Source organism: Rhinopithecus roxellana, chromosome 1 (assembly GCF_007565055.1).
Source record: "Rhinopithecus roxellana isolate Shanxi Qingling chromosome 1, ASM756505v1, whole genome shotgun sequence".
NCBI classification, from domain to species: domain Eukaryota; kingdom Metazoa; phylum Chordata; class Mammalia; order Primates; family Cercopithecidae; genus Rhinopithecus; species Rhinopithecus roxellana.
This window is the reverse complement of record NC_044549.1, coordinates 101,532,038-101,558,904: the sequence shown is the minus strand read 5'-3', so window position 1 is coordinate 101,558,904 and position 26,867 is coordinate 101,532,038. Positions and strand designations below refer to the sequence as shown.

Below are 26,867 nucleotides of genomic sequence, written 5' to 3'. Positions count from 1 at the left end.
ATCTCCACAATCCCGTATCTTAACCCAGACACTCCTTTCTATTGATTCCACATTTTCAGACAATAACTGAAGTCTTTCAACCACTTACCAATCAGAAAATCTTTGACTCCACCTATGACCTGTAAACCCCACCCCCACTTCCACTTCAAGTTGTCCCACCTTTCCAGACCAAACCACTGTACACCTTACATGTATTGTTACATGTATTGTTACATGTATTGATTGATGTCTGCCTGTAACTTCTGTCCCCCTAAAATGTATAAAATCAGATGTAATCCAACAACCTTGGGCCCATGTTCTCAGTACCTCTTGAGACTGTGTCTCAAGCCATGGTCACTCATATTTGGCTCAGAATAGGACTTCAAATATTTTACAGAGTTTGGCTTTTTTCATCAACACAGATGTCACTTAGTCTCAGTTCCTTGGTTTCCTTACCTGTAGAATGTATACCTTAAACAAATGTCAAGAGGAATACATGAGATAATGTTTATAAATTCAACGAAAGAGTGTTCAGCCTGCTTCCGGACGGGTGAGGAGACTCGTGGTCTGGTTCTAGGACTTCCCTAACAGCATGGCCCCTAAACGCCAGTCTCCACTCCTGCCTCAAAAGAAGAAACCAAGACCACCGCCTGCTCTGGGACCGGAGGAGACATCGGCCTCTGCAGGCTTGCCGAAGAAGGGAGAAAAAGAACAGCAAGAAGCAATTGAACACATTGATGAAGTACAAAATGAAATAGACAGACTTAATGAACAAGCCAGTGAGGAGATTTTGAAAGTAGAACAGAAATATAACAAACTCCGCCAACCATTTTTTCAGAAGAGGTCAGAATTGATCGCCAAAATCCCAAATTTTTGGGTAACAACATTTGTCAACCATCCACAAGTGTCTGCACTGCTTGGGGAGGAAGACGAAGAGGCACTGCATTATTTGACCAGAGTTGAAGTGACAGAATTTGAAGATATTAAATCAGGTTACAGAATAGATTTTTATTTTGATGAAAATCCTTACTTTGAAAATAAAGTTCTCTCCAAAGAATTTCATCTGAATGAGAGTGGTGATCCATCTTCAAAGTCCACCGAAATCAAATGGAAATCTGGAAAGGATTTGACGAAACGTTCAAGTCAAACGCAGAATAAAGCCAGCAGGAAGAGGCAGCATGAGGAACCAGAGAGCTTCTTTACCTGGTTTACTGACCATTCTGATGCAGGTGCTGATGAGTTAGGAGAGGTCATCAAAGATGATATTTGGCCAAACCCATTACAGTACTACTTGGTTCCTGATATGGATGATGAAGAAGGAGAAGGAGAAGAAGATGATGATGATGATGAAGAGGAGGAAGGATTAGAAGATATTGATGAAGAAGGGGATGAGGATGAAGGTGAAGAAGATGAAGATGATGATGAAGGGGAGGAAGGAGAGGAGGATGAAGGAGAAGACGACTAATAGAACACTGATGGATTCCAACCTTCCTTTTTTTAAATTTTCTCGAGTCCCTGGGAGCAAGTTGCAGTCTTTTTTTTTTTTTTTTTTTTTTTTTTTTCCTCTTGTGCTCAGTCACCCTGTTCTTGAGGTCTCTTTTCTCTACTCCATGGTTCTCAACTTATTTGGGGGGAAATACCTTGAGCAGAATACAATGGGAAAAGAGTCTCTACCCCTTTCTGTTTGAAGTTCATTTTTATCCCTTCCTGTCTCAACAAAAACTGTATGGAATCAACACCACCGAGCTCTGTGGGAAAAAAGAAAACCCTGCTCCCTTCGCTCTGCTGGAAGCTGGAGGGTGCTAGGCCCCTGTGTAGTAGTGCATAGAATTCTAGCTTTTTTCCTCCTTTCTCTGTATATTGGGCTCAGAGAGTACACTGTGTCTCTATGTGAATATGGACAGTTAGCATTTACCAACATGTATCTGTCTACTTTCTCTTGTTTAAAAAAAGAAAAAAAACTTAAAAAAATGGGGTTATAGAAGGTCAGCAAAGGGTGGGTTTGAGATGTTTGGGTGGGTTAAGTGGGCATTTTGACAACATGGCTTCTCCTTTGGCATGTTTAATTGTGATATTTGACAGACATCCTTGCAGTTTAAGATGACACTTTTAAAAATAAATTCTCTCCTAATGATGACTTGAGCCCTGCCACTCAATGGGAGAATCAGCAGAACCTGTAGGATCTTATTTGGAATTGACATTCTCTATTGTAATTTTGTTTCTGTTTATTTTTAAATTTTCTTTTTGTTTCACTGGAAAGGAAAGATGATGCTCAGTTTTAAACGTTAAAAGTGTACAAGTTGCTTTGTTACAATAAAACTAAATGTGTACACAAAGGATTTGATGCTTTTCTCTCAGCATAGGTATGCTTACTATGACCTTCCAGGTTTGACTTGTATAACATCACTGTCAAACTTTGTCACCCTAACTTCGTATTTTTTGATACGCACTTTGCAGGATGACCTCAGGGCTATGTGGATTGAGTAATGGGATTTGAATCAATGTATTAATATCTCCATAGCTGGGAAACGTGGGTTCAATCTACCATTGGTTTCTGAAAGTGTTCACATCATTTGGGATACCAGATTGCTCAATACTTTTCTGGGTATACTGTGCCCTTGATTTTTATCTCCAAGTGGCAGTTTTTAAAATTGGCCTTTTACCTGGATATAAAATAATAGTGCCTGCCACCACCATCCAACAGACCTGGTGCTCTAATGCAAAGTTATACATGGGACAGTTGCTGGCATGTCTTCATTGGCTATATAAAATGTGGCCAAGAAGATAGGCTCTCAAGAGTAAGAAGTCTGTGATGGTTAGCAGTAACTGTCCCTGCTCTCTGGTATAAAGCTCTCAAATGTGACTGTGAATCTGGGTGGGATAAGGGACTCGGCTCTGTCTGCTCAATGCCATTGTGCAGAGAAGCACCCTAATGCATAAGCTTTTTAATGCTGTAAAATATAGTTGCTGAAATTAAATGCCACTTTTTCAGAGGTGAATTAATGGACAGTCTGGTGAAATTCAAAAGCTTTTTGATGTATAAAACTTGATAAATGGAACTATTCCATCAATAGGCAAAAGTGTAACAACCTATCTAGATGGATAGTATGTAATTTCTGCACAGGTCTCTGTTTAGTAAATACATCACTGTATACCGATCAGGAATCTTGCTCCAATAAAGGAACATAAAGATTTTTTTTGGAAAAAAAAAAAATAAAAAAAATAAATAAATAAATTCAACGAAAGACTGTACTGTATGTCCATGATTTTAAGCGAGGTGCCCTGTATACATTTAGGAAATGTTGTCTAGCACACAACCATTCTTCAGTCCCATCTCCACCATCACCTTAGAGTTGCTGTGTTTTAAGCTATTATGTAAGTTAAGCATTAACATGGCTGAAATTGATTGATAAACTGTAAAAACCTATGCAAATGTGATATTGCTAATAGTTTACTTATTGTGAGGTGTTACTCTTCCCAAGGGATATTTGCATTTTTTTTGGAGACAAAAACTTAAGGTAAAATTGATGCCTAATAATGTTGGAAATTTACATGCCAGTCCAATATGTTGGGGAAAGGAAATGCAGGAAAGGTGGATGATCTCCTCAGTGTCCCCTCAAAACATTCTAGGTAGGAGGAGTAAATCGACTTTATAACTCTCTATATAAAAGCAACACAGAGTTGACAACACAGGCCCTGGAGGTCTGGAGCAGGGCTATGATATATGCAATGAAGAATTAGACACCTTCTGAAAAACAGCTTCTGCTTTGCTCTTGAGCTCCAGGAGGGAAGGAATACTTGGCCAAGAAACCATGAATCCGGAGCTTGTCACCATTGGCTTGGTCCTATCAGAGCTACCAAATCAGAAACAGAGTTCATTTCTAGAGAAGGAACTCTGGTCTGTGTGTAAGTAACTAGAGGGTTACTTGGAGAGATAGATGAGTTAGTTGCAGAGATAGATGGGTCCAAACAACTCCTCATAAAAATAGGATGCTACACTTGATCTCAGTCAAAAGGCCAACAGGTAATTATGTTTGTTAATGTAGGTTCATAAGTTGTAACAAATGTACCACTTTGTGGAGGTGTCGATAGTATGGGAGGCTGTGCATTTGCAAGGGCTGAGGGCGTATGGGAACTCTCTGTACCTTCTGCTCTATTTTGCTTTGAACTTTAACTGTTCTAAAAAAACTAGACTTTTTTGTTACATGCACAAATTAGTGTTTGTGCATCTCAGGCCCCCTTGTATCTCCAGCATCACACCCGTAGGCACATGTGTAGGGGCACCCTCATAATCTCAATCACAGGGTGCTGAGCCTGCTTCCCTCTCAGATTTGCTCTCCCATCAGGCAATTGGGAAGGGATGATGCACTTTAAGTTCAAGGATCAGAATAATTCACTATCAAAGCACCCAAATTTTACACCAGAAGTGTAATCTGGGGGGGCCAAAGAAGAGATGCAGCTGAAAATGAATCACATGGCTGGAGAGAGGCAGACCCAGCTGAAATCCATGCCTCCTTATTCCTGCCACCCCACACACCACACTGCAGCCTGGTGGCATCTGGCATTTAGTCTTGGGTCTACAGCAAATGCGAGTGCCAGCGGAATTAGCCATATAAGCTGTTGGAAGGTGAGGAGCTTCAGTAAATTATGCCTATTTGGAGTTAATGCAGTACTGATTCCAGCAGATAGCAATGAAGGACTTCCTAATTCCTACACAAGGGTGAGAAACCCAGTATATGCTCTTAAATCATTAAAACAGTTTTTGTTCTGATCTAATATAAATAGTTTTGTTCTGATCTAACTTTTTTACAGTACCATTGTTCAGGTACAAGAAAAGAAAATAAGGCCCTGATCCTTCTCTTCTGAATGACGTTTTTTCCCTCTTTGACAATAAAAGATCTGAAATCCAAGTTTATTAATTCATTTGACAAAAACGTGTTCTGCTCTTGTCTGAGCAGGCTCAGAGGAGGCTGCTGTGGAAGGATATTGAGGACAATAGGACATGATGTCCCGTCAGATAAAAACTGAAGAGTCTGGTTTATCCATGCAGATACATTCAAAAACGGTTCAACAACCAGACTTTCAGGATAATGGGTTTTTAACAAGAATTGCTTACTTTTGACTCTAAATCTGAAGACTTAACAAAATCATGAAGGTGATTGGATTATGCAATTCTCAGATCTGCCTGAGGTTTTTCAAATCCCTCATCCAGATATTTTGAATTACTAGACCAAAATAGGGGCTTAGATATATGTAGTTTTAATCTCCCCAGGGAATCTCATAAATGTGCTGTCAGGTTTGGGATGTTCTGATGATCTTTGATGTCTCTTCCAATACCAAGGGCCCTTGCTACTGTGAAACATCTTCCAGGGCAACAGAACCAACTTGTACTGGGCCACTTATCAGCTCAGCTGAAGCCAGAGCTGAGAGTCATGAGAGTCATGAAAGCCGTCTATTTGAAAATAAACATGGGCTTTTTATTCTGCACATAGATCTTGAAATGTATAATGTATACACACGTGTATACAAACATTAGTAATACATATCAACCAAAGGTGCTAATCAATATGAAGATTATAAAATGTTATTGATGCCATTTCCAAAAGTGGTCCACTATTTCAGTCTTTCAGAAACCAACATGTGGAGCAAATTAATTTTTTAGGAAACACCAACATTTGTCATTATCAAGCAGAAACCAACATGACACATAATATTGTTCATCTGTTTCACTTGCAAGCCATGAGAACACTGAGAATTGGCATATATTCCATTTTCAGAGAGCCAATTTAAGTCCCAAACAGACAGCACAAAGCTCTATAACTTAGATCGAATATTTATTAAAACTGTCAAGGGTAACACACTTAAGGATAAAAGTAAACTATAGATGATACCTTCTTGTCATCTGCTCAGAGCCATATTTCCCCTGGATCTGTGCTTGACAATTCAAGATTGCTAAGTTCCAATGAGTTATTTGTTTGTTTTGATGGAAATACCTGGGATTCTTTTGATAGGGATTTGGGGCTGTTTGTTTCAGAAATAAAAATAACAATGTACTACTACTAATTATTAGTAGATTTCTTTTTACATGTAAATTCCCAAAGAATCCACTTCAGGAATATGCTGTATTTATGTAGATTTTAGGGTAATAGTCTTCAGCTCTGATGTTCTCCTTCCAGTTCCGGTAGCCATCTCTATCAGTGCCATTCTCTTTTTTTGTTTGTTTGTGTGTTTGGTTGTTCGTTTGTTTTGAGACAGAATCTTGCTCTGTTGCCCAGGCTGGAGTGCAGTGCTCCATCTCAGCTCACTGCAACCTCTGCCTCCTGGGTTCAAGTGATTCTCCTGCCTCAGCCTCCCAAGTAGCTGGGGACTACGGCCTGCCACCAGGCCTAGCTAATTTTTGTATTTTTAGTAGAGACGGAGTTTCACTGTATTGGCCAGGCTAGTCTCAAACTCCTGACCTTGTGATCCACCTGCCTCAGCCTCCCAAAGTGCTGGGATTACAGGTGTGAGCCACTGCGCCTGGCCAGTACCATTCTCTTGATACTTATTATGTATTCCTAATTTGTAATAACTTATTTACTTTTGTTTTGTTGTTTGTGTGAGGCATTTCCTGGTGGGCAACTGCTCACAGGCTGTGTCCTCTCCCCAGGTTAAAAAAAGGGACTGTTAGTTACAGGATCTTAGTTGACACTGATGCTCAAAGACCTGAGATACCATCTTGACTCTCTTCCTTAGGGGAAGGAGATGTGAGAAATAGATGGAGTCCATTTGGTCTGGGAACCCACCAACTGAGCATTTACTTGGCTCCTAAATTTATAATTGAGTTTGGAATATTTAGTCAATTCCATAGTCAATGGTTATAATGTCAACATTGGGTCCTTGGCATGTGGAGTAAGGGGTATCATGGTGGTGAAGGTCAAATTGAAGCCTCTGAAACTGCTCCCCTCAAATTAAAAAAAAAGTTTCATCATATACTGAGGGCAGGGGGATGGCAAAAGTCAATGCTACCCTTAAGGATCTAAAGGATTCATGGATGGTAGCCTTCGTGTTATCTTCATTTAATTTTCCAGTGTGGTCCCTAAAGAAACCAGATGGATTCTAGAGTAGACTACTGAAAACACAATCATGTAGTAGCCGCAACTGCATCTGCTGTGCCAGGCATGGTGTTTTTCTAGAGCAGATTAACACAGCCTCAGGTATGCAGGTATGCAGCCATTGATTTGTCAAATATGTTTTCTTTTTTCTATTCCAGTCAGAAAAGTGTGTCAAAATAGTTTGCAGTCACATGAAACAGGCAGCACTATACTTTTACAATTTGCCTCAGAGCTGCGTTAACTCCCCTGTTGCTGGTTGGAATATATTACAAAGACATCTGGACCACCTGGACATCCAAGAGAGAATCACAGTGATACATTACATACATGATACTATGCTAATTTATCTGGATGAGTAAGAAGTCTAGCAGGCTGGAGGCCTTCGTAAGACTCACGCACTAAAAAGAGTTGAAGATAAGACTTACGAAGATTCAAGGGACTACATCAGAAAACATTTAGGGGTCCAGTGATGAGGGACATGCCAGTAGATCTTCAAAGTAAAAGACAAGTTATGGCATCTCACACCTTCTATCCTGAAGTAAGGAGCTCAATGCCCTAAGGTTCTGAACGTGGAATATTCCACACCTGAAAATACTCCTCTAGCCTGTCTACCAGGTGACACAAAAGGTTGCTGAACTTGAGTGAGGCCAGGGGAAGAAGAAGGCTCTGCAAGAGGTCTAGGCTATGACAGGACAAGTAGCCCTGACACTTGGGCCTTGAGCCAGAAAACCTTGTAGTGTTAAAGATTTAGTGGTAAGAAAGATGCTATGTGTAATGTGTGGTAAGCTCTAATGAAGAATGACAATAAGACACTGAGGGTCTGGAGCAGGGCCATGCCATATGCAGTGAATTATTAGACATCTTTTGAAAAACAGCTCTTGCTTTGTTCTTGACCTCCAGAAGAGAAGTATTTCCTGGCCATGGGACGCCAAGCACCCATGCATCCAAAATGTATCAGCATGAACTTGATCCTATCAGACCTATCAAATCATAATGTCCAGTGCGCCCAGCAGCAATTCATTACAAGATAAAAATAAACAAGATCAGAGGGCCATTAAAAATGAACAAGGGTGGATGCAGTGGCTCATGCCTGTAATCCCAACACTTTGGGAGGCCAAGGCAGGTGGATCACTTGAGGTCAGGAGTTCAAGACCAGTTTGGCCAACATGGTGAAACCCCATCTCTACTAAAACTACAAAAATTAGCTGGGCATGATGGCCCATGCCTGTAGTCCCAGCTACTTGGAAGGCTGAGGCAGGAGAATCACTTGAACCTGGGAGGTGGAGGATGCAGTGAGCTGAGATGGGGCCACTGTACTCCAGCCTGGGTGACAGAGCAAGACTTTGACTCAAAAAAAAAAAAAAAAAAAAAAAAAGAGAGAGAAATGAAATGAACAAGATCAGAGGCCCTAAGCAAGCACTTAAACAGGTAGCTCAGATGCCTTGGTCAAGCACCGTGCCATTTCAGCTCAAGCCTACAGCCATGTGGGTCATCACTTAGATGCAGCTGACAATAGGTTGGTTCAGTAGGTGGGACAAGATGAAAGTGGATAGTAGCTGTGTTGTAGCCTCACTCATATAAGTCCTTGAAAGAACAGTTTCAGGTGCTCTGGATATCGTCAGAACCAGAAAATAATCTGGCCCATGGAAGTTCAACACTGGCCATGCCTGATCCGCATTGAAATGATTTATTTTTCAATTGAATGAGACCCACAATCATTGTCACAGGTGTTCATTATCCAGCAGATGCTTTTTTTTATATTAACTGGCAACCCGAAAGCCAGGCAGCTGAGCTACCTTCAAGCTAATAGCAATTGATGTTTTTCAGAATCCCAAACCTCTTCAGTTTCTAATATCATCATCTTTATCTGCTGAGGGTATAAAGCTTTTATGTTGGGTCACTGCCCATCAAAAACAAAGTGAGTTTTGCCAGAAGCCCACAGGCAGCCTAGGATGCACATACATCCCTAGCAATTCACAGGAACAAATGCAAAGCCTCTTCCCACGTTAATTACATTAAGATGAAGGAGATCTAGCTGCCACTTAAAACAAGAAACTCAAAAAGGAGCCTGAAAAGTGGTAAGCAAGGAGACTTTATTCATTTTGTAAAATTTATTCAGAAAAGAAATTACATTTTACATAGAAGAAAATAAATCATAGTCATTTCAATTATGCCATTTTTAGGAATCCAGCCCAACACCTACTTTTATACCATCTTACCAATTTCATTAGCTTTCTGGTTATAACTTTATTTTGCTGCCACCTTTTTGGAATAATCACCTTTCAAACAGAATCATATTGACATGTAACACGCTGCTTTGTGACGTGGCCCTTACTCTGCTGCAGCACTTTGTGCCAAGTTTGACATGTGCTGCTTCTCCTGACTAACTCATCTTATCCGAACCTGACAGAAACTGAACAAAACCTTGCTGTTTCCTGTCCAGGAAGCAGTGGACACCACAAGGCCAAATCATTCTGCTTTCTTAATCCTGCCTTCACTTAGCATATGGTAAGATACAAGATAGCGTTACTGAACTGACTCTGAGCAAAGCTGTCAGCCAGTTCAAGAGAAATTTATAGCTGAGTAGAATCATGGAATTCACCCAGAATAATCCTTATATTTTGCAAATTGATAGCCTGATTCCTAAGTAATGGATAAGACTTCTTGTGCAAGGCTACTCAGTCACAGAGCAGAAAATACCAGAAGGAGTGTCATTAAAGCAATGCATTGAGCCAAAAAGAAGTCATCAGTTGAATAAGCTAGATTGGCCTAGAAATCCACCTTCCCAATTACTGCCTCCCACACAGCCTTACTTTTTTTCTCTTGTTACTGACTCTCCGCTCTATCTTTGCATCTCCCTAGCTGTTTCCAGTTGTTTCTTCTGGTGTGTAGTATCAGTTAGGATCTGGTGAAGAGAAAAGCAATCATGCTAGTATTTTTAAAAGAGGGTATTTAATTCAACGATTTGGTTATACTGTTGGTGGAATGCTGAAAGAGCAAAAAATAGCATATCAAAATAACCCAAAGATTAGAAAATGCAGGAAGCAGCTACAACCCCATTGTGGGAATGATAAGAAAACAAATGGTGTCACCAGAGTCTCAGAGAAGAGCTCCTCATGAGGCCGTGGCTCTAGCTTTCAGCTGGCACCTCATGGCTGGTGCCTACCTCTACGAAGAAACTGCCAGTTGGTTGTTGCTGGACAAATCATTCCAATAGGAGTTATATACTACTGTTAAGGAAAATAGATTGTGAAAAGAAACCATTTTATAGCATGTATGAGGGAAAAGATAACTGTTTTCTCCTTCTATACTCTCAACACTCAACACAGACCATTTTTGGTCATCAAAATGCATGGGTTTTTTCCAAATCAAGCAATTCTCCAATACCTGATGAATGTCCTACAATTCAATTCAATTCTGACACTAACCAGAATTAGTGCAGACTCTACAGCTTAAAGACTCAGTTACATAAGACTGCATCCCAAGGTCAGATGCAAATTGCAACTAGTAGGTTCTCAGGTTACTCACAATTTCTGTCCAACTTGCCTAAAAATCAAAGGTTCCCATGGACCCCTTCTCAGGTTCAGTCATTTGCTCGAGCAGCTCACAGAGCTCAGGAAAGCACTTTACTTAAATTATCCCCTCACTATAAAAAGACACAACTCAGGAACAACCACGTGGAAGAGACATGTAGGACCAAATGTGAGGGAAGGGGTGCAGAGCTTCCAAGCCATCCCCAGCTTACCACCCTCCACATGTTCAGCAACCCGGAAGCTCTCTGAACCCATCCTTTTGGGTTTTTACGGAAGCTTCATTATGTAGGTATGATTGATTAAATCACTGGTCATTGGTGATCAACTCAACCTTTAGCCCTTTCCCCTTCCCCAGATGTTGGGATAGGGGCAGAGGCTGCTGAAAGTTCCAACTATCTCACCACATGGTTGATTCCCCTGACAACCAGCCCTCCATCCTGAGGCTGTCTAGGACCCTCCAGACAACAGTCATCTCAATAACATACAAAAAGAGACTTATCAATTAAGAGATCCCAAGGACTTTAGGAGCTATGTTTTAGGAAAAGAGACAAAGACCAAATGTATATTTCTCATGATAAATCACAATATTGTGTAGCAACTGAAAGCCTTGTTATGCTAATAAAAGATCATTTTATGTATTCATTAAAGCCAGACTCTTAAGAATATATATTAAACAAAACTTTGTAGCCTGGTTCGAATTAGCGCATGTGATTAAAAGTAATTTTCTCACTCAGCACAGTGGCTCATGCCTGTAAACCCAGCACTTTGGAGGCAGAGGTGGGTGGATCACATGAGCCCAGGAGTTCGAGACTAGCCTGGCCAACATGGCAAAACCTCGTCTCTACTAAAAATACAAAAATTAGTAGGGTGTGGTGATGCGCACCTGTAATCCTAGATACTCAGGAGGCTGAGGCACAAGAATCACTTGAAGCCGGAAAGCAGAGGTTGCATTGAGCTGAGATTGTGGCACTGCACTCAAGCCTGGGCAACAGAGAAAGATTCTGTCTCAAAAAATAAATAAATAAAATAAAAGTAATTTTCTTAAAAAAAAAAAAAAACAGTTCTTTAAAAATATTTTGTAATTAAGACTACTCACTGAGTGAGATTAGACTTCTTTCGATCCCAGCTTGTCTAAATTATTCAGGTTCTTGACAAGAGCAATAAATCAAAACCACTATATTTATATGTATTGTGTTCAGCATCATCCACCATAAGTAGATAGTAATTTGACTTATAACTGCTTTTGTCACTGCCTCAAGTTTTACTAAGAGTAATCATTGCTACTAGTTCTTGAGTCAATTATGAACTGACTACGTTATAAAAATCTCATTTAATCATGACAACTTTTCCATGGAATATCGTTATTCCCATTTTAGAGATGAAGAAGCAGTTCCAAAATTTTCCGTGACTTAAATTCACAGATTTTTTTTAGGGATTACTGTATAATTTGTAATATTTATCTCTGTCCTTTGTGCTATTAGAGAGATAAAAGCAAATTATATAAACAAATAATCCAAAAAACCCGGAGCAATAAAAACTATCCAAAATAGAGCATAGGAAGCATTTTTATTATAGTTGTAGCATCTGCATCTGCTAATTCCATCATCTCAGTAGTTTCTGCATCTGTTTCTATTGATTCAGTTTTCTCCTGGTTATAGCTCTTATTTTTCTGCTTCTTTGCATGCCTGCTGTTATAGGTTGAATTTTGTCCCCCAGAAAGATACATGTTGAAGTCCTAACCCCTGATACCTCAGAATGTGACCTTATTTTGAAATAGGATTGTTGCAGATGTAATAAGTTAAAATGAGGTCATATTGGAATAACGTGGGCCCTTAATCTAATATGACTGATGTCCTTACAAGAAGTAAAGGAGATAGAGACACACAAGGAGAAACCAATGAGGCAGAGAATAGGGTGATGAAGCTGCAAACTAAGGAACTCCGAAGATTGATGGCCACCACCAGAAGCTAGGAAGTGGCAAGGAAGGATTTTACCCAGAGTCTCAGGGAGCGTGGCCCTGCGGACACCTTGATTTCACACTTCTGGCCTCTAGAACTGTAAGATAATAGATTTCTGTGGTTTTTAAGCCACCCATTTTGTGGTACCTTGTTACAACAGCCCCAGGAAATAAATATACCTGGCCATTTGGGTTGGATGCTGCACATTATAAATTTTATGTTTTGGGGTGCTGGATTTTGTCAGATTCCATGAAGGAGTATCGGACTTCATTCTAGCATGCAGAACATGTTACTTAGAAACAGTTTTCTCCTTTTGAAACTTGCTTTTAAATTTCATCAGGATGGGTCACAAGAACTGTCTAGGGCGAGTTTAGCTCTGCTACTAAGGTAACACCTTTCTTTGAGTTCTGCTCAATGCCCAGATCTTACAGGTTTCCCCCGCTCTGGCTAACAGGAACATGAATTATTTCCAACCCAGAGTGAGCTCCAGAAATCTTTTGCTTTCTGTGGGTCTTTTTTTGGCCTTGAGTAGTTTCTTCTCACCCCTGCATAGACCAGTACTCAGCCAAAGACTAGAGAAGACCTGTGTGCACTTCTTGGGAACTCTCCATATAGCTCCTTCTTCTCTGGTATTCTGTCCAGCAAATTCTAGGTGCCTATTCTCCCAGAATTCCAATTTCCATCTCTTCAACTCCACAAGACTTCTGGAATCTGTTGGGGTCTCCCTCTCAGAACTGTAGCCTGAAGTAGCCTTTATATAATAAGCTAAGTCAGTTGCAGGACTCATCTTGTTGATTGTTTTATTCTTACAAATCACGATCCTCCACTGCCTCTTATCCAACGCCTGGAAACCTTTGTTGCATGTATTCTGCAGGGCTTTTCTTTTTTTTAATGTTGGAAAATAAATGAATCCAGTTCCTGTTACATCATCAAAGCTGGAAGGAAAGTATGTTGTTTATTTTTTAAGTAAACAAGAATATGATGTTTTGAAAAGTTACAATTTTTTTCCATTTTTGTATCTGGAGGGCATACCTTTCTACTCAACAGTAATGTGTAATATATAATGTATGTTTTTGGTACCAATAAATTTGCTGTCAAGTCTCTAAGAAAGAGAAATCTAAAAATTGAAACAGAGCCTGGCAGATCAGACCCAAGGAACCCCAATCTCAATAAACATCTTGTGTCATTGATGACTACTAGATGCAAACTAGTTACAGAAACCAATTTCTGCTTTTTAAGTGATTTCATCAGCCAAGCAGAATGACAGGCTTCCAAACTAGTCAAGAAGTACAAACTTTGTGATTCTCATCTTTCAAACAACCTTGGTTTCTCAGTGCCATGGTGGGCCCTGGGGCAGGATTTGGGAAAGTGAAAACAGAGAGTATTCAGATGACAATTGAAAGCAGATTTCTTGTGTGATGTGGTATGTGATGTAATAATTAGAAACCAGGAAATTCACTTAAGAGTAAATTGGGGAAAAGCACCACTCTCTACTAAACACATGCTAAATTACATGGACTTTATAAACATGCCAAACTCTAAAAACTGAGATTTTAATAGCAATTTATAAATTACCAAACATCACCACATGTATTGATTTTCTTCAAACCATCCACAGTCTTCTTTTTCTCAGCTGATGGCAGTTCCATTTTCCATATGCTCGAGCTAAAAGCCTTAGGCTCATTGTTGGCTCCTCTTTCTCTCTTACGTGCCTTTCCTATCCAATCCATCAGCAAATCCAGTCAGGTCTAACTATAAAATAGAACTAGATGCAACCAGTCCTCAACACCCCCACTGATCTGAGTGACTGTCATCTTTCTCTTGAATTCCTTCAATAGCCTCCTAACTACTGAACCTCCTTCTAATCCAGCTCCTCATGATCATTCTCAATACAACAATGAGAATGGTCCTGATATAAGTCAGATTATATCACTCCTCTGCTCCGAACACTGCAGTAGCTCCCAATTTCTGTCAGAGGAAAAGACAAACTTCTTATAATAGCCTATAAGACACTACAAGACCCAACTACCCTTCCCTCAAACTTGATTTTCCTTGCTGTGATCTACCTTTTGTTAATTCCATAAACACTCTCACTATCTACCATTACACCATGTAATTTGGTTATTTCAAACTGCAATCTAGTCTAGCAAGCCAGCAGCATTGTTTGGTAAGATGTTGATACACATTCTCTCAATTAATGTATGTGGCAAGAACAAGTATACCCACTGGTACTAACTAACCTTAGCCTATATGGTCATGTACAACTCTTGTTTTTGGTGGATAGAAATAATCTATGGAGCAATTTGAGGTTAGTTAGGGTGAGCTACTACCCCACACTTTTATAACAAAAGCAAAGCTGACATGCAGACAGACATGTATTGACCAAACATTAGTAAGCAGCCAAAAACAGCTCTCATAAAATGTGTGTGAAGCTCCAAAGAGTTCTGACTGCCTGCATCTCTCTTAGGTTTCCTGAGAAGTTCACTTGAGGTAGACAAAACAACATTCCAGAGGCAAGATTCTATGAGCCTTGCAAACAGTATCAAGCAACCAGGATCCTCTTAAACCAAGGGGACAAGGGACCATTTACAGATTGAGCGTAGGGTGTCTTCCCTAAGGATACAGGCTACAGGCTTCCTCAGGTTTTGTATCTTGTTCATGCAAGGGAAAAGGTACAGCCAGTCTCTATATCTGGACTATTTATATTTCACAAAGGAGAAGCTATTTCTGACGTTCGTTATATAGTCAACAGGTCCCCATTTTAATCAATAGTAACACAGTTCTGCCATTCAGTTTCCTAATTACCATAGTCTTGGTTTGATCAAGATACAATAACAAAGCTTATGGTAACATCCGGCATGGGACTACTATATTCTAGTAACTGATTACCCCTGTGGTGTGAATTCTTCACTAGGGCAAATCTCTGCCCCTAGATTTAAAGTTTGAAGTAACTAGTACACACCAATTTAACAATATCCGCAGGGAATGTATTAGATTAGAGATCTTGCAGCACATAGCAGTGAGTTAACAGACACCTTGACAAAAAAAGTATAGTGCCTCCTGTGTTCAGTAGGACAAGCATCAAGGCAGAGTAATTTCTTAAAAGAATTTTCTTTTTCTCTTTTTTTTCTTCACACTATTGATCAATTCCTGGCATCACATACCATGCATGTGGTAGACATCAAAAATCCAATCATAAAGAATTGGAAGGGCAAGAATGTCATATCAAAATTTCGTAAGTATGAGTAACTGCCTCTCTCCCCACCAAAAACTTTTTATGTCTGTGGGCAGAAGTGAAGAAAAGGAAAATGGCCTCTTTACAAAACCAGAAAATTTCTAAGCTAGAATATGTAGAGTAGGGGTAATCAGAATCTCGTATGTCAATTATTATTATACTTTTTAAATGGTTTTATTTCTTGGTGTTTTATAACTTGAATGATTCTGTTGCAAATGTAGAATAATTAACTTTTCTGTTTAAAAAAGTAGGCCGGGCACAGTGGCTCACACCTGTAATCCCAGCTCTTTGGGAGTCCAAGGCCGGCAGATCACCTAAGGTCAGGAGTTTGAGAACAGCCTGGTCAACAAGGCGAAACTCCATCTCTAGTAAAAATACAGACATTAGCCAGGTATGGTGGTGTGTGCCTGTAGTCCCAGAGACTCGGGAGGCCGGAGCAAGAGAATCACATGAGCCTGGGAGGTGGAGGTTGCAGCGAGCTGAGATCGTGCCATTGCATTCCAGCCTGGGTGACAGAGCAAGACTCCATCTCAGAAAATAAAGTAAAATAAAAACAAAAAGCAATAATGTGTACCTCATAAATATATATACCTATGTACCCACGAAAATTAAAAATAAAAAATTTAAAAGAAAAAAGCAATGTTTGCAGTAAAAATACTAGATTAAAAATATTCTTTTCATGTTTTTTCATTTTTCATTTTTATGCTTTCATTATTTTTCATTTTTATGTTTGCTAAAATATCTAAGCAAATAGAAACATCAAATAAGTTAGATGTGTATTTCACTGCAAAAATTGTTCATTGTATTGAGTCAACAATATTCCCCACAGAAAATTCTGCCAAGCACTCTCAATTTAAAAAATATCGCTCTATCAAGTCATGCATTATCCAGGGAGAGTTGTAAAAAGATAAAATCTTTCTTGATTTTTTTATTGGGTTTTGCCAAGCCATATTTCTAATATCTATGTCCTTCAGATCACAAGATCTCTAAAGTAAGCTATTTTTCTAAAGATCTTGAATTGTGTTATAGAAAAGCTATCGGGTTTTTCCAAATTTTTAGTTACTGATGAACAAAAACAAAAGATAAATTGATTCTGGCACAGCAAAAGTGGGTTTAAAAAAAAAAAAGGCTGCTGTTCTTGGAGAAGGTAAGATTTTGGCTGGGTCTGAGAGGATTACTAGTACTTGGCTCATGGGAGAGAGGCAGTAGCCATTTCCAGTGAGAGCCAAGCAAAAGTTTGTCATGGACACCGGAAGAAACTCTGTTAGAAGTGAGAGAGAGGGCAGAGGAGGAGGGTGAGGAGGAGGAGGGGCTACCAATGAGGCTGCTGAGGAAAATCAGCTTGGCTAAACAAAGGTGGACAAGCTAGGAAGCAAATGAACCACTTATTTAGGGCATGAACAAAGCAGGCATACTAAAAAGGGAGAAATCTTAAACTGCTAAATTTAGCTGGGATTTTGCAAACCAAAATTCTATAAAGGGGCTATTTTCATGTCAACACAGATATAACTTACATCTTTCATGGATGAGTGATGCTTTTATTTTGAATTATATAAGGTGAGGAGTGAGGGTTTTGTTGCAATGTCATCTCCTTAGTCCCCAGAGCCACTAAAAGTATCATGTGGGCTCTATATGGGACTCCAGAGAATAAAGCTTATAAAGGTAATATGAAAAAATGCACCGACATGGCAGGAGAAAGAAAACAGAGTCTTGCAAAGATTTAATTGGGCAACGGTGTACAAAGTCAAGGGAGCACAGTGAGAATCAGCATCTAGGTGTGAAGCAGGGGGAAACTGCCAAAAACAACACCCCAGGGATATGTTGAGAAGTATTTTATTTTTCATTACAAAAATGCAGTGTGGAAAGTAACATAATTCACTTTCCATTCTATTTTTGTATGGTAAAATTATCATATTTATGGAAGTTAATTGTGACTAAATCTGTTAATATTGTTTGTTAGATATTCTCCCTATAATAACATCAAATCTTATAAAACATGCCGACCTATTTATCTGTTGAAAGAGATGCTGCTTAAATTACTGAAATTACCAATATCAATGTGTCTTTTTTAACAGCTTTGAGATATAGTTCACATACCATCCAATTCATTCATTTTTAAAATTAAAAAAAAATAGCCTGTAATCCCAGCACTTTAGGAGGCCGAGACAGGCGGATCACAAGGTCAGGAGATCGAGACCATCCTGGCTAACACGGTGAAACCTCGTCTCTACTAAAAATACAAAAATTAGCCCTATGTGGTGGCAGGTGCCTGTAGTTCCAGCTACATGGGAGGCTGAGGCAGGAGAATGGCGTAAACCCAGGAGGTGGAGCTTGCAGTGAGTGGAGATTGTGCCACTGCACTCCAGGCTGGGTGACAGAGTGAGTCTCCTTCTCAAAAAAATTTTTTTTAATAATAATTTTAATTTTATTTTTTACAGCTTTATTGAAGTGTAATTGCCAAATAAAAATTGTAAACCTTTAAGACCTAAAACTATAAAAACCCTAGAAGAAAACCTAGGCAATACCATTCAGGACATAGGCATGGGAAAAGACTTCATGACTAAAACACCAAAGCAATGGCAACAAAAGCCAAAATTGACAAATGAGATCTAATTAAACTAAAGAGCTTCTGCACAGCAAAAGAAACTATCTTTAGAGTGAACAGGTAATCTTCAGAATAGGAGAAAATTTTTGCAATCTACCCATCTGACAAAGGACTAATATCCAGAATCTACAAAGAACTTAAAAATTTTTACAAGAAAAAAAAACAAGCAACCCCATCAAAAAATGGGTGAAGGATATGAACAGACACTTCTCACAAGAAGACAACAAACATATGAAAAAAAGCTCATCATCATTGGTCATTAGAGAAATGCAAATTAAAACCACAATGAGATACTATCTCATGCCAGTTAGAATGGCGATCTTTAAAAAATCAGGAAACAACAGATGCTGGAGAGGATATGGAGAAATAGTAATGCTTTTACACTATTGGTGGGAGCGTAAATTAGTTCAACCATTGTGGAAGACAGTGTGGAAATTCCTCAAGGATCTAGAACCAGAAATACCATTTGACCCAGCAATCCCATTACTGGGTATATACTCAAAGGATTATAAATCATTCTACTATAAAGACATACACACACGTGTGTTTATTGCAGCACTGTTCACAATAACGAAGACTTGGAACCAACCCAAATGCCAATCAGTGATAGACTGAATAAAGAAAATGTGGCAGATATACACCATGGAAAACTATGCAGCCATAAAAAAAGATGAGTTCACATCCTTTGCAGGGACATGGATGAAGCTGGAAACCATCATTCTCAGAAAACTAACACAGGAACAGAAAACCAAACACTGCATGTTCTCACATAGTCGAACAATGAGAATACATGGACAAAGGAAGGAGAACATCCCTGACTGGGGCCTGTTGGGGGCCGGGGGGCTCCGGGAGGGATAGCATTAGTAGAAATACCTAATGTAGATGACAGGTTGATGGGTGGGGCAAACCACCATGGCACGTGTATACCAATGTAACAAAGCTGCACGTTCTGCACATGTATCCCAGATCTTAAAGTATAATAAAAAAATTATTTTAATGTAAACGTTTAAAGTGTCCAACATGATGACTTGATATATGTATATATTATGAAATGGTTACCACAACCAAGCTAATTAACATACCACCTCGCATGGTGACGTTTCTTTGTGTGTGTGGTGAGAACACTTAAGAGCTACTATCTTAGCAAATTTCAAGTATACAATACAGCATTAACTGTGGCCGCTGTGCTGTATGTTAGACCCTGAACTTATTCATCATATAAGTGAAAGTTTGCACCCTTTCACCAACATCTTCCCACTTCCTTGCCCCTGGTGACCTCCATCCTACTCTCTGCTTCTGTGAGTTCAGCTTTTTAAGATTCCACATATAAATGAGATAATGCAGGATTTTATTTTCGGTGTCGTGTCTGGCTTATTTCACTTAGCAAAATGTTCTCCAGGTTCATCCATGCTGTTGCAAATGGCCGATCTCCTTCTTTTTATGGCTAATACTCCATCGTATATACATATGCCACATATTCTTTACTCATTCATCTGTTGGTGGACACAAGTTGTTTCCATATCTTGGCTGTTGTGAATAAAACCGCAGTGAACATGGGAGTGCGATTATCTAGTCAAGATACTGATTTCATTTCCTTTAGATATATACCCAGAAGTAGATGACTGGATTGTTTGGTAGTTTTGTTTTTAAGTTTTTGAGCAACCTCCCTACTGTTTTCCATAATAACTGTACTAGTTTACATTCCCACCAATAGCATGTAAGGATCTTTTCTCCACATTCTCCCCAACACTTGTTATTCTTTTTCTTTTTGACAATAGCATCCTAATAGGTATGAAGCGACTGCTCATTGTGGATAGGTTTGCATTCTCCTGATCATCAGTAATGTTGAGCACCTTTCATACACCTGTTGGCCATCTGTATGTTTTCTTGTGAGAAATGTCTATACAGGTCTTCGGTCCATTTTTAAATCAGTTTATTTTGTTTTTTGCTATTGAGTTGTTTTAGTTCGTCATACATTTGGAGTATTAATTCCTTATCATATATACAGTTTGTAGATATTTTCTCCCATTCTGTAAGTTACCTTTTGGTTGATTTTCTTATGACACTGTTTGTGGGTAGAAGTGTCGGTAAAATAAAATCATGCATTTTACCTTATCCAGAAACCTACTCTTTTTTCAAAACTAATGCATACAGATAGCTTCAGAATCATCCATACCTAAAATATATTGAACAATTTATTGTACATGAAGCACGCAGTTTCACAGCAAGAAAGCATTTTAGATCATGCATTTCAACCTACCCCACTTTACACGTAAGAAAAGAAAGGCCAGAAATGGGAAGTCACTCGACACAGAACCCATCTCTCAAAACAGTGTTCTTTGTGCAAAAATAAATCCATTCACATTTTAGGACATTTCAGTGTGTTCTTGTTTTCTGCCATTACTGTAATTAATTAATCTGATGGGAGATTGTGGTTTCTAATGTTCTCTTCAACATTAATGTTAAATGTTTAAGCTGCTTTAGCTTTGGGGGTACAATACAGAAAACTGTTGCCAGATATTCTATCTTGGATAAACCTGGTTATATATTTTACATAACCCATAAAGTTGGAAAATATGGTTACCTAATTATAAAACTTAAATGCACAAATATAAGTTCTTTACCTAGGCTCTAGACCCATGGAAAAGAGCTGACTCCACAAGATTCATCTGTTGACAGAATTGGCAGCTCTAATAGTCTCCAGCAATGTTCTGCCTGGCAAGACGTTTCCATTCATCCTAAGAGGATGAATGGCTTAAAGCTAGCACTGATCATACAACAAGAAAAAAATATATATATATATATATATATACACACATACATATATATATATAACTATATATATATATATAGTTTCAAATTCTGTAAGGCATTTTAAATGATTGGCTAACCCTGCATTATAATTATCTTTGTCACTTTCCTGCTTTATTCAGAACAGGATTTTGTGTGAGAATTTTGAAAGAAAATATAGGGGAAAACATTGTAATTACACATTTTCCTGACTCCTAAAAGTTCTCATTACTTTTTAAATTCATATCCTCTGCCCTTTTTTAAGAGTTATTTGAGGTATTTTTAATTGGGTTGCTTGAGTTCTCTTTATATTTTGGATATTAACCCATGTCTGGTTAATTTTGTGCTGTTCCAACAGAATACTACAAACTAGACAATTTATAATGAAAAGAAATTTATTTACTAATGATTCTGGAGGCTGGGAATTTCAAGATTGAGGAGCCAGCATATAATGAGGCCCTTCTTATTACATCATCCAATGGCAGAAAAACAAAGAGATGGCGGGGGGAAGAGAGAGAGAGAGAGAGAGAATAAATAGGGGGTCGAAGTCATTCTTTTATAAATAACCCACTCTCACAGTAGCAAATCCATTCCTACAACAATGGCATTAAACCATTAATTAGGGCAGAGCCCTCATAGCCTAACCATTTCTCAGTTCACCTTATCTCTGAACACTGTTGCATTGGGGATTAGGTTTTCAATATGTTGAGGACACATTCAAATCATAGCATCCTTTTTCACTCCCCCAAAATTCACATCTTTCTCACATGCAGAATATATTTATTTTATCCCAATAGCTCCAAAGTCTGAGTTCCTACCAACTCAAAAGTTCAAACTCCAGAGTCTCATCTAAATCAGATATGGGTGAGACTCAGGGCATGATTCATCCTGAGACAAATTCTTCTCCAGCTGTGAGCCTGCGAAATTAAAGTTATCTACTTCAAACACAATGGTGAGAAGGTATAGGATATACGTTCCCATCCCAAGAAGGAGAAATAGGCAAGAAAAAAAGATAATTGGTCCCTAGTATGTCCAAAACTCGACAAGGTGAACAACATAAATCTTAAGGCTCCAGAATGATCTCCTTTGATCCATGTCCCACTTTCTGGGCACCTTGTGGCAGGTGTTGGGCCCCAAAGGCCTTGCAGAGCCCTGCTCTCGTGGCTTTTTTGGCGTCCCTTCTCATGGGTTGGAGTCCCATGCCTGCTGCTCCCCCAGGCTGGCATTTCACTCTTGTGGCTCTACAGTTCTGGGGCCTCAGGAGTGGTCCCAACTCTACCACTCTACTAAGCATTGCCATAGTGGGAACTTTCTGTGGTGGTTCCTCCCCTATGTCCCTGAGGCTCTCTGAGACATTCTTTGAAATCTAGGTGGAGGCTACCCTGGCTCCACAACTTGTGTATTCTGCAGACTCTGCAGAGTCAACACCACATGGACATTGCCACAGCATGCGGCTTGTGCCCTCTGGATTTGTGGTGTGAGCCACACCTGGACCTCCTTGAGCCATGGCTAGGGTCACCAAGGGGTGCTTCACTGGAATACAGAGAAAAAAGCCTCAATGTAGCCCTGGGTCACAAGCCGTTTCTGTCTTGAAGGCCCTAAACTTCTGAGCCTGTGATTAGAAGGGCAGCCTCAAAGATCTCTGAAATGCCTCAGGGTCATTCTCCAACTGTCCTGATGAAAACATTCGAACCACAACAACCCTTTCTCAAACATATGATTTACAAATATTCTCTCCCATTCAATAGGTGCCTATTCATTTTGCTGATTGTTTCTTTGGCCGTGCAGAAGTTTGTTAGTTGCATGTAGTCCCACTTGCTTATTTTTGCTTTTCTTACATGTGCTTTTGGTGTCATATTCAAAAAGATGATCAATATCAGTCTCAAAGAGCTTTTTCCCTATGTTTTCTTCTCAAAGTTTTATAGTTTCAGGTTTTACATTTAAGTCTTTAATCTATTTTGAGTTAATTTTTGTATGGCATAAGATAAGGGTCCAATATCATGCTTTTACATGTGGATGATATTTGCTTTATATAGTTAGATGCTTTCCAATGTTAAGTGCATATATCTTTATAATTTTTATATTCTCTTGATTAATCTGTCCCTTTTATCATTACATAATGATCTTCTTTATCTCCTGTGACAGATTTTGAATAAAAGTCTATTTTTTCTGATGTAAGTTTAGCCACCTGTACTCTCTTTTTGTTGCCATTTGCATGAAATATCTTTTGCTGTCTCTTCACTTTTATCTTATTTGTGTCCTTAAAGTTAAAGTGAGTCTCTTACAGGTGACCTGTTGGTGGATCTTAATTTTTTAAAATATCCATTCAGCTACTCTGTGTTTTTTGATTTGAGAATTTAATCCATTTACATTTAAAATAATTATTAATAGGTAAGTAATTACTATTACCATTTTTTTCTGACTTTTTTTGTAGTACCTTTGTTTCCTTCTGCCTTTCTTGCTATTTTCCTGTGTTATTTGTGGATTTTTTTTGTAGTAGTAGTATGCTTTAATTTCTTTCTCTTTATCTTTTCTGTATCTACTACATGTTTTTTTCTTTGTCATTACCAAGAGGCTTACATAAAACATCTTATGGTCATAACAGTTTATTTTAAGCTAATAACTACTCCAGTTCAGTTGCATGCAAAAATTCTACACACTTACTCATTCTATGCACACATTTTGTGCTATTGATGTCACACTTTAAATCTTTTTATATTATGTATTCATTAACAAACTATTGTAGCTATAGTTATTTTTAAAACGTTTTAAATTTTTATACTAGAGTTGAAAGTGACTCATGTATCAACTTGACAATACATTTACCTTTAACAGAGAGTTTTCCACTTTCATATATTTTCGTTGTTGTTATTTAATATCCTTTTGTTTCGACTTAAAGATGTCCCTTTGCCATTTTTGTCAACAAAAAGAGAGTAGAGGTGGCTAAACTAATATCAGACAAAATAGACTTTTATTCAAAATCTGTCACAGGAGATAAAGAAGATCATTATGTAATGATAAAAGGTTCAGATTCATCAAGAGAATATAAAAATTGTAAATTATAAAAATAAGGCAGGCTTACTGGTGATGAACTCCCTATAAACAACAAATGTTTATTTCTCACAGTTCTGGAGTCTCAGAAGTCCAAGAACAAAGCCCTGGCAGACTCAGTGTCTAGTGAGCTCCTTATTCCTGGTTCATAGATGGCACCTTCTTGCTGTGTCCCCACATGGAGAAAAGGATGAATGATCTCTTTTGGGCCTCTTTTATAAAAGCACTAACCCCATTCATGACAGCTCTGTCCTGATGACCTAATCACTTCCTAAATACCCCACCTCCTAATGCTATTACTTTGGGGGTTAGGATTTCAACGTATTAATTGGTAGGAGAGACACATTCAGATTATACAGACTATTAAAAATAATGTTGTAATAAACATTCATGCACAAGTTTTTCTGTGGACATAGGTTTCCATTTCTCTTGGGTATATACCTAGGAGTAGAATTTCTGGGTCATGTTATAACTCTATCTTTAATCATTTGAGAGAGTACCAGACTGTTTTCCAAAATGGCTGCACCATTCTACAGTCCCACCAACAGTATATGCAAGTTCTGATCTCTCCACATCCTCACCGATGCTTGTTACTATTTGACTTTTCAATTTTAGCTATCCATGGTTATGAAGTACTGTCTCTTGGTTTTTATTTGCATTTTCTTAATGGCTAATTATGTCAAGCACCTTTTCATGTGCTTATTCACCATTTGTATATCTTCCTTGGATAAATGTCTATTCAGATTCTTTGTCCATTTTTAATTGGATTATTCAATTTTTCATTATTGAGTTTTACAAGTTTTTTATATATTGTGGATACCAAACCCTTATCAGATATATGATTTGCAGTCTTGCAAGTATTTTCTCTCATTCTGTGGGTTTCCATTTCACTTTCTTGATGGTTGCCTTTGAAACACAAAAGTTTTAAATTTTGATGAAGTTCTATTTATCTATTTTTTCTTTGATTGCCTGTGTTTTTGGTGTCAGATTTAAGAATTCTTCGCCAAATCCAAGGTTATGAAGGTCTTCTTCTAAGAGTATTATAGTTTTAGCAGTTATATTTTGGTGTTTCATTCATTGTGAGTCAATTTTGTATGTGGTATAAGGTAAGGGTTCAACTTCTGTATTTTGCATGTGGTTCTCTGGTTGTCCCAAGTCCTTTCATTGAAATGAATTTTTTTTCCCCACTGAATGGTTTTGGCACCTTTCTCAAAAATTAGTTAGATGTATGGGCTTATTTCTGGATTCTCAATTTTATTTTAGTAATCTGTATATCTGTCCTTGTGTCAGTACCACGGTCTTGATTACCATTGTTTTGTAGTAATTTTGAATTCAGGAAATATGAGTCTTCCAACTTTGTTTTTTACAAGATTCTTTTGTATATTCTGGTTTCTTTACAATTCCATATGAATTTTAAAATTATCTTGCCCATTTCTACAAAGAATTTGACTTTTTTTTTTTTTTTTTGACAGTCTCACTTTGTTGTACAGGCTGGAGTGCAGTGGTGCACTTGGCTCAATGCAACTTCTGCCTTGGATTCAAGAGATTATTGTACTTCAGCCTCCAGAGTAGCTGGGACTACAGGTGCACACCACAGTGCCCAGCTAATTTTTGTATTTTTTTAATAGAGATGGATTTTGCCATGTTGGCCAGGATGGTCTCGAACTCCTGACCTCAAGTGATCCTCCTGCCTGGGCTTCCCAAAGTGCTGGGATTATAGGCATAAGCCACCATGCCCAGCCAGAATTTGACTTCTTTCCTGAAATAAATAAGTGGCTACCAAAATGCATTCCACCTTAACACTTGAAAGATATTTTAGGCCAGGTATGGTGGCTCACACCTATAGTCTCAGCACTATAGAATCACTATATTTTAGGCCAGGTATGGTGGCTCACACCTATAGTCTCAGCACTATAGAGGCCGAGGTAGGAGGATTGCTTGAGCTATGGGGTTTGAGACCAGCCCAGACAACATAGTGAGACCCCATCTACAAAACAAAATAGCTGGGCATGGTAGTATGCACCTGTGTTCCTAACTACTTAGGAGGCTGAGGTGGGAGGAGGATAGCTTGAACCCAGAAGTTCAAGGCTACAAGTGAGCTATGATCATGCCACTGCACTCCAGCCTGGGAAACAGAGAAAGACCCTGTCTCCAAAAAAAAAAAGGCAAAAAATAAAATAAAATAAAAAGATGTTTTAAAGTCAGGTAATTAGGCAGAGCAGATACTTAATATTTTTGGCAAGAGAACATAAGAAAATGGAAAACATTTTTAAAATTTGTCAGCCAGGCAGTATTATCAGAAAATTCAACCTTGTTTGTCTTCCTGAAAAACTCTTAGACAATCAAGGAAGAATATCCATGTCCTAGGTTAAATAACGGAATGATTTCTACTATGTTAATGAGGAGATACTCATCACTTACTCCAATGCCCTAAATCCAGTCTTCCTGCATAGGTCTAATACATACAGAGTGGACACCTCATTTAGAAATGCTTACTCTCCTTGCTGGTGGGTGGAAAAGGGTCTTAGAGTAATAATTGGGCTTATCGTGTTTGGATTTTTTAAATTTAGTGTAGTAAATTTGCATTCCAAAAGGAGAACACTAAGTTTTGAACAGGCTGAT

General features: G+C 38.6%; 1 protein-coding gene across 1 annotated transcript; it reads left to right on the top strand.

Moving 5' to 3' along the window:
* Positions 1 to 510: 510 nt before the first annotated feature.
* LOC115896860 (protein SET) lies at positions 511 to 3,174 on the top strand. Its single transcript, XM_030928486.1, has one exon. The coding sequence runs from the start codon at positions 572 to 574 to the stop codon at positions 1,442 to 1,444; it is 873 nt and encodes a 290-aa protein (XP_030784346.1). The 5' UTR covers positions 511 to 571; the 3' UTR covers positions 1,445 to 3,174.
* The last annotated feature ends 23,693 nt before the right edge of the window (positions 3,175 to 26,867 follow it).